The following is a 16,376-nucleotide window of genomic DNA, read 5'->3' as shown; positions in this document are numbered from 1 at the left end:
GTATTACCGTTGCAGGCATCAAACGGCTCCTTGGGGGGAGGATATGCTCTTCCGGAGAGGGGAAAGAATCGTCGACCTCTGAGCTAAGGGATGATGGAGACAAACGGGATCCGTACCCGCAGTGTGACGGAGCTCTTAGTGGGGCTGAACGGGCCCGTGTCTTCGAGGAGAGGGCATCGCTCCGGCCGGTCATTCCCGAAGTGTTTGATTCTCGGATGGCGGTTCCTCCGAGTGAATATGCCTTGCCCGAGGTTGGTTCTCCTTGGGCCGAATGGGCAAGATCAACAGGAGTGTGCTCTGACTTCGAGGAAGTCCACCGGGTTCACTTTATGGTGAGTTTAGGTGTAGTTCTTCTGTATTCCGCGTCCTCCTTTCTTCATCGGGTTTTCCTTATGCAGGCCTATGATAGGCTCAAGTCCGAGATGCTCCATCAAGGAGCCAGGCTTTGGAAAGTTCTGGACTAGGGTGAGTCCTTTAGTCCCCTCAGCGAGGAAAAGGAGGCTGAGTTGCTGCATTGGCGATATGAGGCGTATCGAAACTCAAATTACGAGAGCTATTTAATGGAGCAGGTAACCTTTCGTAGCATGCACTTCACTCTTTTGGCCCTTAAGGTTAACCCTTTTTTCCTATATTAGCTGCAGAAAAAGACGGAGGCCTTAGAGTACCTCAAGGGCGACATCGACCGTGTTAGGAATGCTTGTGGCGAGCTAAGGGCTCAGGTGCAAGCTCAAGCTTTAGAGGAGAGAGGTGCTTTGGCCAAGGTTCCTGCCTTCGAGGCCCAACTCCACTTGGCTCGTGACAACGCTATACTTCTAGCAGATATGATCGGTAAACTCGAGTCTGATCTCTCGAAGATCAAGGCTGAGATAATCGATGTCCGGGTTGACGCGGCTAAGGCTGTGCACGGATCGGATTTAGCATATTTCGGATTCGGATTTCGGATTTCGGATTCTGAAAAGGGCAATCCAAATCCGATCCGAATTAACATTGGATCGGATCGGATTTGAAACTTTGGATCGGATAAATTTTCGGATTGTCGGATCGGATTGTTAATTTTCAGAACTTCTTCGAAGTATATAAACAAATATATATACACAACTGGACTTAACAAAACTGCACAGTTTGAGTACCAAATTTCGAATTGTCTGAGTTTAAAAATGCACAGTCCTAGTAACAATGTTCGAACTTAACAAAACAAAACAACAATCTGAAATTTACACAACTGGACAGTAAACCAAAGTACCAAACTGAAGACCCCAAAACAAAACACAATCAATTGTCTTTCAAACCAAATTTTCATAGCAAAATAAAACAAACCAAACTACTAAAGTCCCAACAGTTCTTTAAAATATTACACATAACAAAAGAGTTCCAAGTTCCATGTTTTGGGAAGCCGCAACAGTCAACACAAACCAGCAACTAGGCCAAATGTAGCTCTCAATCTCAGATTCTCAGTAGGACTGTGAGACAAGTTAAAAATCTGCAATTTCAAACAATACAAAGAGCATTTTCAAAGAAAGAGAAAGATAGCTCATGGTCCAGAAATACCTGTATAATACAAAGAGCTTGTATAATGAAATACATGAGACTGAGAGCAAGTGTATAATGAATCAATACAAAGATCATTTTCAGAGCAAGTGTATAATGAAATACCTGAGCTTGTAGCCTTGTACAACAAATGGAAAATCACTATATGTCGACAATGCAAGGCTCTCTTCCCGTATTCATAAATTCTGTATAATAAGATAGTAACACAAGAAATTAGTTTAGAAGTAATCTAAATAAACATACAAATAAAGTATACATTAAACACAAGTAATAAGATAGGCTTACCAGCTTCAAGTTGTTCAAGATTATCTAAATCTTCTTCAATTTTAATCGAAGTTGTTGATTCATTACGAAGCCAATCTTGGACACACACAAGAGCTTGAACCAATCTAGGAGTCAATGAACTCCTAAATGGATCAAGTATGCGTCCGCCGGTGCTAAAGGCTGATTCTGAGGCAACACTAGAAATCGGAATGGCTAGCACATCACGTGCCATCTCAGCAAGAGTGGGAAATCTAGGTGAGTTCAACTTCCACCACCCCAGAATGTTAAACTTTTCATGGTCTTCCTCAACATCTTCACCCAAATATTTATCTAACTCCGTTTTAGAATCAACTCCGCCACATTTCTTATGCTGCTTTAAATCTAGCATGAATTTTGAGAGCAATGATGAAGAAGATGGAGAAGATGGACCAGAAGATGGAGAAGATGGAGAAGAAGAAGATGGACATGAACCAGAACCACCATTTTTCATTGCATACACATTAAACAAAGTATCCATGTATGTTTTCACATCCTCTTGTATTTTCAAACCTACTGTTTCTCCAAACATAGAACCAAGTGCAAATGAAAGAGTATTAAACTTATGGCGTGGATCAAGCACACATGAGATAAAAATCATTTTGTTCATCTTATGTGGATCCCCCCAATACTTGTCAAATTTTTCTTTCATATTCTTTGCCATTTCTCTCAAGAAAGCATCTTCATTTTGCATCAACTCTTTCAAAGAAGAATCAACAACACATATTTCAAGAAAGTGCACATTAGACGTAATATAAAGTGTACCTGATACTTTCAAGGTGAGTTCATAAAAAATTTCCAGAAACTTCACAATACGTCTTACACTATCCCAATCACTACTTAAAAGTGGACCTGCAGGTTGTCCATCCTCACAAATGCAGTTAGAAATACATGACATCAAACCATAATCAATATCACAATACTTTGTAAAGGCTTCCTCATAAACTGTAGCAACCTTCAACATCAAATATGTGGAGTTCCACCTAGTAGGAACATCCAAGCACAATGATTTTTTAGAAGTTATCCTATCAAGATCACAACATTCTTTAAACTTTTTCCATCTTGCGGGAGATTGTCTAATGTACCTAACAGCTTGTCTTATTCGTTCAACAGACACACTCCCATCTCTCAACCCATCTTGAACAACTAGATTGATGATGTGAGCCATACATCTCACATGAACATGCTTACCTTCCATCAAGTTAGTGTTCCATCTAGTAAATTGCTTGGATAACTCTCTAACCATCACATCATTAGAACTCGCATTATCAACTGTCACAGTAAATACTTTATCCACTCCCCATTCAAGTAAACACTTTGCAATACCACTAGCTAAATCTTGACCTTTATGACTAGTAATTGGACAAAAATTCAATATCCTTTTATGTAATTTCCAATTATTGTCAATGTAATGGGCTGTAACACACATATAATTAATTCTTTGAATTGAAGTCCATGTGTCAGTAGTAATACATATTCTCTGTTTTGATTCTTTAAGAATAGACTTCAAAGCAAGTCTAGCTTCATGGTAAATCTCAAGACAATCCCTAGTCATAGTAGTACGAGATGGAATATGAAATAAAGGTTGAAGACTTCTAACAAAGTCTCTAAATCCATCTTTTTCAACAGAAATAAAAGGAAGTTCATCTTTAATAATCATACGAGCTAAAGCCCTCCTACATGCCTCTTGATCAAATTTCCAAGGGATAACTGAAACATCACCTGTTAGACCTTGCGGCTGAAAACCTAATGTTGTCTGGCTACCTTCTGCCTTGTAGGGATTGGTCGGACATTTGGGAATATGCAATAACAAATTGCTTGTGCCGCTATGCTTAGTATCATCTACATATTCTTCTGAACAAAACTTGCACCTCGCTTTTTTCACACCCTCGGAATCAGTGAACTTGTTGAAGTAACGCCAAGCCATTGATCTTTCTTTAACCATTTTTATTTTCTTCGAACCAGGTTCAGATTCAATGTTATTGGTTGTTGAATCTGAATCAGTTGAAGCATTACTTTCACCAACTGTTTCAACAATTTGAAGTTCATTCACTGTCTCTGTTTCGTTTTCCATCTACCAAAGGTCCAAAACAAACAAAAAAACCTAAATAAAATCAGAAATAGATGTTGTAATAGAAAAAAAACTAAATAAAATCAGAAATAGATGTTGTAATAAAATCAGAATAGAAAATGAAAGAGATAAACAGAACATAAAGACAAATCGATACATACATAAAAATTGAAAAAACAGTATGAACAATAGTAACTAATAGTGAAGAAGAAGATTACTTTACTGGCTTGATAGTTGAGACTTCGACACCGAGAGGACTGACTACTGAGTCACTGAGATAAAGAGTGAAGAAGAAGAGAGGCAGAACCGCGGAATCTAAGGCGACTGAACTCTGAACTCTGAAGAAGAGAGGCGGAACCGCGGAACAGTATGAACACTGAAGAAGAGAGGCGGAGCGGAACCCTGGACTGGTCAGTTCACTATGAACTTTGAAGAAGAGAGGCGGACTCACTGGTGAACGAACAGCTAGGGCTGGTGAACGACTCAGTGGTGAACGAACAGCTAGGGCTGTGCACGGATCCTAAGTGAAAGAGGCGGAAAAGAAGATTTAGGGTAGGAGAAATAGGAATAGTATTTAGGGTAGTATAGAACTATTAGTATAGTATACTAACTTAACCGGGTTAAGTTATTTAACCCTAAAGAATTTAACTATTTATATATAGGCCCATATAATTTCGGATTTCAGATCGGATCGGATTAAAATCATGCCAATCCGAATCCAATCCGAAAATTCGAAATTTTATAAAACATAATCCGTATCCAATCCGAAAATCCGAAATCCGAAATCCGAAAATCCGAAATAGAGTATGTCGGATCGGATTTCGGATATCCGATCCAAATGCACAGCCCTAGACGCGGCATTAAGCCGAACCAAGGCTGATTAGGAGATGGCGATTCGTATGAAGGACGTTGCTGATGCCCAAGCCGAGCTGAAGCGGACCCTCGACCGGGAGAGGAGGATCAAGGAATATATCCGTTGCAGATCTCGAAGATAGGTCAGCGCAAGGGGTTTCGTTCTCTTAGAGGAATTAGCTCGAGCAAGGACAGACAAGCATGACGCTCGGTCACTTCTTGCTGATGTCACGAAGAGCGAATCTGGGGCCGGTTTAGCCATAGCCTTTTGGAGTGGAGTGTAGATATTGCCATCTTGTATTTGCTGTTTACATAGCATGTTTGTAGACGGAGAGCGTGCCTTTCGCGCATACATAAAATGAGAGAAAACTTGAAGCTTTACCTCATTTGTATCTTTTTCCGTATTGCTTTTGACCAGGCGGTCTGGTTTTGGTGTTTGGCGGGAACCTCGTGGGTCCGAAGCTAATTAGGCAGGCCCCGAGGCTTTTAGGTGCAATTTTTTAGGCGAGCAGGCGTTGGGGCCTCTGCGCTTTGCCCAGCTGTTTAGGCTTATTCTCCGAGTCAGGCCTCGACTCGAGCTTGCCTGACCTTCAATCTTTTGTGTCCGTGTGGGCGGATGATAATAGTTTTTATTTCTCGCCCTCGGGAATTTGTTATTTCCACTATTTCGGGTTCAGTCTCCGAGTCGCATTGCGACTCGAGCTTTAATTGACCCTCAAGTTTTTTTGTGCCTGTATGGGCGGATGGCGATGATTTTTATCTCTTTGCCCTTGGTCGTTTGTTGTTTCAACTATTTTGGGTCCAGTGAATTTGTTATTCCTCTCGTTAAGGTCTTTTTGAAATGATTTTGCCTGACCCGTCATCGGTTCTGGAAGAACCTCGATTTCAAGTCGTTATCGGCGATGTTTGAGCACCTCAGAAGGTTCTTAGCTCGTAGGTTGAGTAGGTCGAAGCCTTGTGATTTGGAGCTGACATGGTCGAAGCTCATTTGCTTGTTGAGGGAAGCATGTTTTAACCGGTTTTTTCCGAAGTATATTCGGAGTAATGGCCTACAATTTTGTTTAGCGACGGTCGAGAGTCCCGAGTCGCGTTAATTTGGTTGTATTAGCCGTTTTGACCGTAGTCATATGTGTTTGGCCGAGGCCATTTTTGATATCCAACGATAGTTTAGGCGTCTACACCAAAGGTATGCCCTTTCGGGATTCTTACAAATGCGACGTAAGCCTAAACTTCGGGATTTTGAGTTTCATGCCTATTGAGGTCTTACAGTTTGTCATGCTTGTTGAGGTTTTACAGTTTGTGTTGCTATGTAGAATAGATCTAATTATACCAAGTCTGCCCGCTCGGGGTGTTACAGTTTCGGGTTTTCCAGTGCATGGCGATTAATGGCAGTCTCTGAGTCATCGAGTTTGCTTAGGCTCGAAGGTCATTATTCGTGAGCTCGAAGTTACCTTGCTGGGGCTTTATGAGCCCGGAGTTCCGACCCTGGGGTCGTGTGGGTGCCAACTTGTTGATGCTAAGTCTCCGAGTATTTCGGGATGCATTCGGTGGAGGGGTCCCTTCCGAGAGTATACTGAGATTTCCTTGTTTGGCATATGAGATGCTGAAAAGATATTCTTTTGTTGCTTGGCATAAACACATATCGTTTCATTGTTCTGATCTCAGCCCGCGCGGGCGCGGCTCCTCGGACCATTTGGTCCGGTATATGATTCCTTATTGAAACCGAGTCGGTCGTTCCCCGGCTCTTCTGAGTGGTCGGCGCTTTTCAGAGAGAGGAGGGGTGCCCTTCATCGTTTGATTGCAGAAGGAAGGATTGCGATCTTGTCGGATCCTCCTCAAGGGGTACGTTGTTCCGCTAAGAACCTCGCTAGTGAGACCCTCTTTTGGGCGGAAGTCCGGTCGAGGGAGAAGAGTGTGACGGGTCATGTTAAGGCTTTGGGGTCCCCGGGTAGAGTTAGCACTTCCGAACGCCCTGGCCGGATGCCTGCACACAAATTAGTGGAAAATAACGAAGGAGAGAGGTAGGTTTTCTTTATCGCGAGGTGTGTAGGCGATGCTCCGGGGTTTGATATGTTCCTACTGCTTCGGAGTATGGGTTCTAATTCGGCCCTCCATCGTGTTTAATCGGACTTTGCCGAAAATGTGGTTCGCTTACCCTTTGATTCTTTCAATAGTGGAGATGTTGGTGCTGGTGGTGTGTCATGTGATGCGAAATTTCCTTTTTTCGTGTATTGCTTTCCGCTCACGGTTCTAATTCCGTCCATTGCATGGAATTTCATCCTTCGAGCGAATTGGGGGCGGCGTTGTCTTCATGCGGTATGCCCGTGGCCGTCTGAGTAAGACGCCCGTGCCTTGTGTCCCCTTTATCGGTATGGGATTCGGCGTTCCTATCTGAGCCAATCGTGTTGTATCGAGAGAATGGTCTTTCTTCTTGCTGTAGAGATCGCCTTCTGGAATCTGTTAAAGGTTCAAGAGGTGGTCGTGTTTTGACCCGGCAGTCCGAGCCGCCCTATTAACCTCGGCCCAACAACGTCGATGTGTTGATCAAACCACCTGAATTCATGAACACATATTTTATTTGAAATAGGTCAAATGAGGGAGAAGGTTGCCAATGCGTCAGTGTGGGGCCGAGGCAAAGTCTTAGTGTCTTTTTTGCTGGATGAAAGGACGTCCTCTGGAATATATCCTTGGACCCGTTTTTCCCTGATGATGAACATTTTTACTTTCCATTTTATGAGTCCTTGGAGGGTGTCTCCGTTCCACCACTATCGTGGCGATACGTCGCGGCTCGTTTGCTTCGTTCTTCCTGGTTGCCTTCCTTTCTCGGGGCTGAATTCGAGCCTGATCGCTCGACAGTACTCAGTGGCGATTTTTATTGAGCAGCACATTTGTTTTCCTCCTGAGTTGGTGGCCATCTCCGACCCCATGGTCATGCGCGCAATGCGGTTCTTGCTCCAGGTTGTAGTTCCGTTGAGGGGGACTCGGTCGAATAGGTCTGAGCCGTTTGGCATCCCTAGTTTCGCTTATGGGGAACACGATGTTTGGTATAGCGATGCTGAAATTGTACTCTAATGGGAAAGGTGCCCCTGCCGGCCATAACTCGTAGAATCTGGCTTTGTTGAAGATTCCTCGAGGACGTTGCCCTCGGGCCATTTCCCAATCGTTGCGAGGTGGATTACGTCTCGGGGCGTTCCCCCTATCCGCGGCGTACGGGTGGTACCTCCATCTATTTGGCATTAGTTTCCTTGTCGGGAACCTGCTTGGGTATACTGAGCCCGAGGAGGCTCCCGGATGGTCGTCCATGGCCCTGATTCGCGACTGGCGCCGGATACGGGCATCCGACCAGATCTTGGCTGGGTACTCAACTATGTTTCGTTTGAACTGCCTTGAAACCGTTGGGCTTGGTTTGTTTAGGCTTTGGGCGAAGGCCTGTGCTGCCCGGTCATCCGAGACCGGGGGCAATCTCGTTCGTTCTATCAGGAAATGGGGTGCGAATTCCTGTGGCATTTCATTCTCCCTTTGTTCGGCCCCGGGTGTGTCGGGCTCTTTTGTCGCTGCTTCGATGGCACCGGCGTGTGTATCCACAGAGGAATTTGTTGGTACGGTAAACGAGTTTGTGGGGTTAGGTGTTAGGCTACGACACCACATCTTGGTTCCTTTTGAGAATGTTTCCCCGAACCTCTTCGATAAGACGGGCTCGAACTCATCATCTTGAAGGTCGTTGCCTCTTCCCGCGCACGCACAAACGGTGATGTGATCGTCGGGATCTGAGGTCCCGTTGTACTTAGGGAGTTCTAGCGTTACGTACTTCCGTGAAACGAGTTCCGGGACCACTTTGGGGGGGAGGGCCGTTGCATGGGCTTCCATGAACCTGACCCGGTCCTTTTGGAGAGATCCCTGAGCATCTTTGCTATGGTAAGGTTGGTTATCGATCTGTCATCGCTTGATCTCTCTAATATTTGTTAGGTGGGGGGGAGCTGTTTCCCGCGCTGCTGTGTTGGGAGTCTCCGGGTGACTTTGCAACTGAGCGATAGCCAACTGCTGTGCCTGCAACATTTCAAAAATATCGTGAAGACTTACTTCCTATGCTTCTCGAGCTGGGGTTTTTTGGGCTTCCTGTCGGTCGATATGTTGTATGCTCCCGTCGGTGTGCGAGGTTTCGTCGACCTGCTGCTCGTCTTGTGAGCCTACGTCCACTGGGATCGGCCCAGATGCGTTATCAGGGTTCTGTGGCGTCGCGCCAACGACTAGAGCAGCCACACCATTTTTGCCGTGATTTTCGAGGTAGTTGTTCTCAACCCGCTTTGTCGAGCCATACATTTTGACCTGGAATCAAGAGATCTTGGACAAGAAAAAGTGTGAAAGATAACATGCGTTTGAGCAATGAAACCAGCAAGAAAATTATCACTATTATTTTTAGCCTCACGGTGGGCGCCAAACTGTTTACCGTGAGAATGGTAACAACAATTAAATTTGTAAATGGAATTTTAAAAATATGTGATCTATTTTTATGCTAGTTGTTTAGAGCAATTGATGCTAAGAATATGAAGTTTATGGCAGAATACAAGCTAGAAACGGAACTGCACCGTTACTGTATAGCGCCACTTTTTGTGGCGCTATATTAATTAAAGGTTGACACATCTTACATAGCGCCACTATTAATGGCGCTATACCCCTTATTACCTGACTCCACCAATAATTTCTGGGTTCAATAATTCAAAAGCGTATAAAGCCACTTTTTGTGGCGCTATATACAAAAAAAAAACTTCTCCGGCTAGCCATTTCCTATATAAACATCGTAGAATCGCATATCTTCATTCAAAAAATTTTTTTAACTCTTGTTGGTTTCTATTGTTGTTAAATTCTCCAGCATTTTTTTATTATGTCTGAAGAACGTAGAATAAGAGTATCATTATATTGGGGGGGGGTGAGGTTGTGATGGAGAATAACTCTGTGGGCTACAGTTTACTTGCTAAGTATAATGTTAAATTGTCACTTTCAATGGAGTACGAAACATTGATATCGTTGTTATGCAAAAAAAATGAGTGTGAGAAAATGTTCAGTGATACTCAAAGTAACCGGAAGATATCCGTATTCCGTTACGCCGCAAGGGGTTGCTTTTTACTCAGAGTTTAACATCGACGATGATGACACTTTGAGTGATTTCCTGAGGACTCCGGACGAATGCCGGGAATTTCTTGTAACCACAATGTTGGAGATGTACGTGAAGGTCGAAGACGTTCCAAAAAACGAGGTTGTGTGTAGTAGAGCTAAAATACTACACAATACTACGCTACAAAGCTCTAAATTTTACTACACTAAAAGGGTCTACGTTTTACTACGCTAAAAAGGTCTACATTTTACTACGCTAAAAAATAATCTAAACTAAACGGCATAAAAACACATAAATATACATGAGGATATTAACAAACACATTTTTAGACTAATTTACATATTTTTATACAACACTAAAATTAAATCCGGATAAAATTTAACATGCTAGTTTCGGAAAAAATAAACACAAACCGAAATAGAACACATACAAATCAAGTAATATGCATTGTTATAAAAGTTTCAACTTAAAATAAATCGAAATACCTCGATTTAGTAAATAGATCGAAATTTTGACTCCGGAAGAGTGAATCCACAATAACACGAAGTGGGACAACCAATCTTCAACTTTTATGTGCCGGGGGACCCAATTTTTATTTTTTTTAAATGGGGCAGAATCGGGGGGGAGGGGGACCGGAATAAAATAATGGAGATAAAACGAAGAAGAAGAAGACGGAGGGATTTTTAATAAGGCGTATAACGCCATTAATAGTGGCGTTATGTCAGCCTTTAATTAATATAGCGCCACTAAAAGTGGCGCTATACAGTAACAGTGCAGTTACAGTTACTGTATAGCGCCACTTTTTGTGGCGATATATATAGTTTGGTAACTTTTTTTTAACACGTATTTCCGTATTTTGAGGCAAAAAGAACCACATTTTGGTTCCGGACTCGTAAAGTAAAGTAATATATTAATATGTTGGTTCGGTTCCAATTTTTTTACTCAATACCAAACCAAACCTCATTGAATTTTTTAATCGGTTTGGTTTGACTTTTCGGTTTGGTGTGATTTCCGATTCGGTTTGTACACCACTAACCAAACATAATCTAAGCCTGAAAAGTTGCCAATTCCTATTATAGTCAAAGCTTTCTATACATTATCGTTTGTTTTGACATGTTTTGGCTTTAATAGTTAATGGCTGTTATACACCTATAATGACATTTACGTTTAAATATTTTTTGAATGTTATCAACAAAAATTATCCAAAAAATAATTTCTTTAATGTTACATATAAAAAATAAAATATTATTTAAATTAAATATTCAAAGATATGCATATTTTACTAATTAAATATTAAAAAGGCTAATATAGTATTAATAAATTCATAACTTTACAGTAATTAAGAATTGTTAATAAAATTCTTTAATTACAAAAAAAGGAACATATTTTAAAATAACTAGAAGGTTAAATTCATTCAATATTGATGGAGAACTCTATAATTGTGGCTTGTTTTGTGGATTCCAATCTCTACTGGCGATATAATACTTGAATTGATGAAGATTTGTGTTCAAACTTTCAGCAAAAAGGTATCTAATACCTTTCCATTGAAGACAATCTAAGAGCTTAACAGTTGCATCTTCTGTCTCAATCTAAGTAGTAGTTGTTTGAGCTCAAAATCTTTAAATTTGTTATTGGTGATCATAGAGATTTTACATGATTATTATAGATGAGTAATTTTATAAAGAGTGTGCTGCTATAAAGATGAATGTTGCTTTTATTAGGTAAAAAATTATTATAGAGGAATAAAGTATAATATAAAAATTTACTTTCGAGAAAAACTTTACTTGATAATAAATAACTAATATATAAGAATGTTGTTACAGAGAAATCAGACGGTTATCACCTTATGTCAATTGCCTCATCTGCGCTTGGACTTATTGGGCTGCCCAATTAACCTCACAATTTCCTGGCCCAACAGTACAGTCACCAATGAATAGCAAGGTTTGGTCTCAATAGCTTTTTGCACAAGTACAGCACAAAAAAAGTCATAATATACCGTCCATTCTCCAACAGTAACACGTGTCCTCCATCGGCGCCAAAAGTGAGATTTCATTTCATTCATTCCTAACAAAAAATCTGTTATGCCAAAAAGATATCTTTTCTGATTATTCTCTTTCTACAACCAAAACCCTAATCCATACTACAAAGGTTCTTCTTCTTTGCTGTTTGATTTTTCACGCTGTTTTTGGCTGCTGAGTAAATTGCAATTCTGTTCATTCTCAATTTTCAACAGTTTTGCTTATTATTTTCAGGTTTGACTATGGCGGATGAAAACATTACCAACGGCGAGGTTTATGACGACGCGCCGGTGGAGATCGCCGTCGACGAAACATCTGATGCTGTGTCGAAAACCTCTGCACTGAAACAGAAGATAGCGGCGCTAGAGCAAGAGAAATCCCAGCTTCTTCACGAGAATGATGTGATCAAACAGAGGATCGAGAAACTGAAGAGCTCAATCGAGGAATCTCAGAACGAAAAATCCGAATTGCTGAAGAAGGTGGAGAACTTCGAGTCGGAGAACAAGGTTTTGGGATCAGTAGCCGCCAGAGCCGCTGAGCTCGAAACCGAAGTCTCTCGCCTTCAACACGATCTCATCACGGCTATGAATGATCTAGAAGGTTCCAATTCCGAGCTCTCAGGGGTAAAATCGACATTAGAGGATTTAAAGAGCAGCGAAAATGAGAAGACCGTGAAACTGGACGCTATTGAGAGCGAAAGGAATCTGTTATTATCGAAGTTGGAAAAACTAGAAGCAAGTGGAAATAATCAGAGAGGAGAAGTAGAAGTGAAAGAAGAAGAAATTAGGGGATTAAAGAAGCATATTGAGGAACTTGAGGGTACTGTTGTGAATAATGAGGAATGGGAAAAGGAGAAGAAAGAGCTTCATATGGTGAAAGAGGAATTGGAGAAGAGGGTTAAGGAAATGATCGCAAGAGCAGCTGAGCTGGAGAAGAAATTGGAGGAAAAAGAAAAGGTTATTACTGAAAGGCTTGTGGCTAGCAATATTAATGGCATTCCTGTTGGTGATTATGATAAGGTTGGTTATTTTGGTGCTGACGTGAATTTGCCAGTGGTGGCTGCTTCATCAGTTGTTGCAGTTGCTGTGATTGGAGTTGTTTGCTATCTTAAATACGGACGAAAAGTGTAAACCCTTAGCTTGGTCTTCAATAAGTTTACAATTTTGATAGCGCTTTTATTATCTTGGGCTATTAGTTAACTTTTTGATCTTACTCGATAATAGATTTAAGGTATTATGGTTATTAGCTAGTGTTGTTGAAGTATGTTTATTCGCTGAGCTGGAGTTGATTGACATATTTTTATTGGTGCTTCTTTACTCATTTCCAGGAGTTTGAATACAATGGTTTTGTTGTTTTTGCGATGTGGTGTAATTGCTCAAAGAGTTGCTGAATCTGTATCTAGTAATGTGTTTGTGTTGAATGACTTCAATTTATTGTCTCGGCTTCCTATAGTGTTGGTGCTATATCTCTGTGATGCGAGTTGTTTCTATGCAATCACACGCCAACCTTTTCGTGGTTTCAATTTCCCTCTGGTCGATTTCGTTACTGATTCCCCTTCCACAATTGTGCTTCAATGTGGAGAAAACAAGTCAATGATCCATATTCTGTACATGTCTTATGTTGCAGTAATGCTTCCTTCTTTGAAAAGTATATTCTGCTTTGCCATGAACTTGCTGGGCTCTAGTTTGTTTAATTGGTTATTACCATCAGCTTGTGAATATTAGCACCTCCAATCTCCTGCGTGGGTCCTTTTTTTCCCCATTGTTTTTATGTGAATCCGGAGTGACTCTTTCCAGCCTTAGGAAAATAAGTTGACTTAAAGCTCTATCCATCATATGGAGTAGAGTGTTCCCTCACATCACAACTGCCTAAATTTAGAGCTATTTGTTCTTCTGTAAAAAAATAACTGCTCCGAGGAAGCAGGTCTGGATGAGCAAATAGCTGGCTATTTTTATTGATTCATCCCTCAGTATCGAGCTGCATATTAGTCCGTGAAGTGCTAAACATGGCTTTATATGTATGTTTCTGTTTTATATGTAGCCTGAAAATTCACGCCGAGTACCTGGTTATGCATATCTGGATATGTTCAAATTTATAATTCTTCAGATTTATCTGATATTTCTTTAACATTGGCCATTTTTCTGCATTTGTCTTTCAGCTGTGTCAGTTCTTGAATTTGGATAGGTGGTTTCACGTTCTTAAGATACCAGTTAGTAGCCCGTAGGGCTTAGTTCAAGTGGCAAAGGTTCACGGACTCAGGTTCGAGCCCTGTACTATGCAAATTAAGCCTAGTATTTAGGTGGCAAAGGGTAGAAGGAGGGGCACCATGATTCCTGAGTTTCAAACACTGTGGTTAGTCCTAAGTGTTGACCCAAGATGGATTTCTCGGCCATTAAAAAAAAAAAGATGGCCAGTTAGTTGTTGGCCTGCTGCCTTTGAAATGCAGGGTAGCTACTACTCGTGTGTGGTGGTGTAGCTTAGGCCTCTGTGGGTCTGTTGGAAAGTTATCTTATTCCGCTCTTGTGGTTTTAAAGACGTTTCTTGAAATCGTGCTAGAGAAGTGACTGCTAGCTGAAGTGTGATAATAAAAACCGGTCTCTTTACCCTCTTATATCCTGAGCATCAGGTTACGATATTGGTTCTTATATGTGTTGACTAAAACACTGTGTTGAATCAGGGTCTGATTGCAGTTTTGAAAACTGGTGAATTCTATACTCAGGATCTTGAAAATGGCTCTTGTAGATTCTCCTAGTAGGTCTAGTGTCGAATAGGTTACTAGATTAAGACTCGTATTTCAGGCTTAACCTTCTCTGCTAAGATGAATATACAAGACTAGACTCGGTTTTATTTACCAGTATGTAGGTAAACTTTAGGAATCTAGAACTGCCAATCCCGGCCCAGGCAATAGTAGTTTCGACTCCCAAGAAATAGAGCATCAGATTGCTAAAGATTACCTGCAGTAGCATAAAGAAAAATAGTTGTACAACTAATTTCTACGGTGACAAAAAGAAAGCACACTGTTAAACTTCTAAATCCTAGCTTTATAGCTTGTGTTGGTCCAAATTCCAGAAATGAAATGCTTGAACCTTATACCGTCCCGACAGGTATTCTCGTAGCTTGAAATATTTTAGCAAACAATCCTGTCATAGTTATATATTGCAATGGCTGAAAGTAAATTATCAAATACAGTACAAACTTTATTCATTAAAAGCCAAGCTACTCAGAAAAAGTACAACAACCATTCTTTACAATAGTTATGTATAAGTTCTGCTTCAAATTAACTGCAGCATGTCCCAACTTCATCACATATTAAAGCTATAAAAAAAGATCGCATAAGTTCTTCAAGTTACCAGCTCAACTTCCTTTAACTTGGAATAGCATGATTTTTTATAGGATGATCCAAATGAAAACGTGAACGTACAATTTGAGAAGAAACAAAAAAAATTCAGCTGCATTATACTGCCTCTTTTCTCCCAAACTTATTCGATCCCTTTAAAATTCTTTATCACTATTTTCAAGTGAAGGGACTTTGAAATCAAATAATCTTACACTTGACACCCTGAATATGCAATCGCGTAGTGCGGTATATGGTATGAGATATGTGTTTGACCGAAAAGTCTTAAACCTTTTTGTTAAACTAATTAGATGAATGATAATAGGTAAATTCTAGTTAAATATAATAAGTTCTAGATTTGAGATTGGTGGGAAGTAACAACCTATAAATCGCATTTAAAGTTATTTAAAGCAAATAAGTAGTTTAATGATATTTTTGTGAATAAATGAAGGAAGGAAGACAAACAATAAATATGATGAATGGCAATAGCTGTAAATAAAGAGAATAATTCACCTAAATGTGTAACAAGGTGGATGATTCTTTTTCTGACAATGATGTAAGATAGCCAAATGTGAGAACATTAAACACTTTATCGGATCTAGTGTGGGAAAGCTTGGAATAACACAGCAAATCGAATCTTGTATAAAGATAATGTTAGTAGTTATGTGAGAGTCAATTTTTCTAGAGAGAACTTATCAAGATAGATAATTGGATCTCCCTATTTCTATCTCTCCTCCTACTTATATGTGACATTCCCCTTACCTAATCAAAGTACAAATACAGAGAATATTCCTCTGAATATTCTTTAGAAATATCTTATTGCTAAACTAGCCGTCTTGACCAATCTGAGTGCTCGACCTCGGCATTCACTGCTCGACTTGCCAATGTTGCTTTTTAAGCGTGACCTCGGCCTAATTGATTCTTGATTTCCCTATTTCAGGCGAGGTCTATTCGATTAGATTTTGACCCATACAGTTAGTCCATCCACCCGTCGAGGTTGCTTTTGGGCGAGCTCGGTGGGCGGACTTCGCCAGTTGTAATTTTGAGAAATCTGAGCACATTGGCCAAGGAGTGACCCTTTTATGGTGAGGTGGTGACGTGGTGCTTCAAGAGCCACACCTGACCGTTACATCAGTTTGA

The 16,376-nt window shown here is 40.7% G+C and overlaps 2 protein-coding genes across 2 annotated transcripts; one reads left to right on the top strand and one right to left on the bottom strand.

The window, feature by feature from the left end:
- Positions 1-1,186: 1,186 nt before the first annotated feature.
- Positions 1,187-3,958, bottom strand: LOC138874210 (zinc finger BED domain-containing protein RICESLEEPER 2-like). The gene is made up of 4 exons (XM_070152758.1): positions 3,571-3,958; positions 1,834-2,193; positions 1,654-1,733; positions 1,187-1,480 (listed from the first exon to the last, which is right to left on the bottom strand). The coding sequence occupies exons 1-3, from the start codon at positions 3,920-3,922 to the stop codon at positions 1,690-1,692; spliced, it is 756 nt and encodes a 251-aa protein (XP_070008859.1). The 5' UTR covers positions 3,923-3,958; the 3' UTR covers positions 1,187-1,480; positions 1,654-1,689.
- A 7,904-nt stretch (positions 3,959-11,862) lies between these two features.
- LOC104233357 (peroxisomal and mitochondrial division factor 2-like) lies at positions 11,863-13,260 on the top strand. Its single transcript, XM_009786747.2, has 2 exons — positions 11,863-12,032; positions 12,137-13,260. The coding sequence occupies exon 2, from the start codon at positions 12,145-12,147 to the stop codon at positions 13,030-13,032; it is 888 nt and encodes a 295-aa protein (XP_009785049.1). The 5' UTR covers positions 11,863-12,032; positions 12,137-12,144; the 3' UTR covers positions 13,033-13,260.
- The last annotated feature ends 3,116 nt before the right edge of the window (positions 13,261-16,376 follow it).

The sequence above is a fragment of the Nicotiana sylvestris genome, chromosome 7 (assembly GCF_000393655.2).
Source record: "Nicotiana sylvestris chromosome 7, ASM39365v2, whole genome shotgun sequence".
NCBI classification, from domain to species: domain Eukaryota; kingdom Viridiplantae; phylum Streptophyta; class Magnoliopsida; order Solanales; family Solanaceae; genus Nicotiana; species Nicotiana sylvestris.
Note: the sequence above shows the minus strand (reverse complement) of the source record. Positions and strands in the feature narration are given on the sequence as shown.

Coding starts and splice junctions, on each gene's coding strand:
- LOC138874210 (XM_070152758.1), bottom strand. CDS start 3,922: ATGGAAAACGAAACAGAGACAGTGAATGAACTTCAAATTGTTGAAACA. Junction 2,194..3,570: donor TCAGCCGCAAGGTCTAACAG/GTGATGTTTCAG, acceptor AATTCATGCTAG/ATTTAAAGCAGCATAAGAAA. Junction 1,734..1,833: donor TCTTGAACAACTTGAAGCTG/GTAAGCCTATCT, acceptor CTTATTATACAG/AATTTATGAATACGGGAAGA.
- LOC104233357 (XM_009786747.2), top strand. CDS start 12,145: ATGGCGGATGAAAACATTACCAACGGCGAGGTTTATGACGACGCGCCG.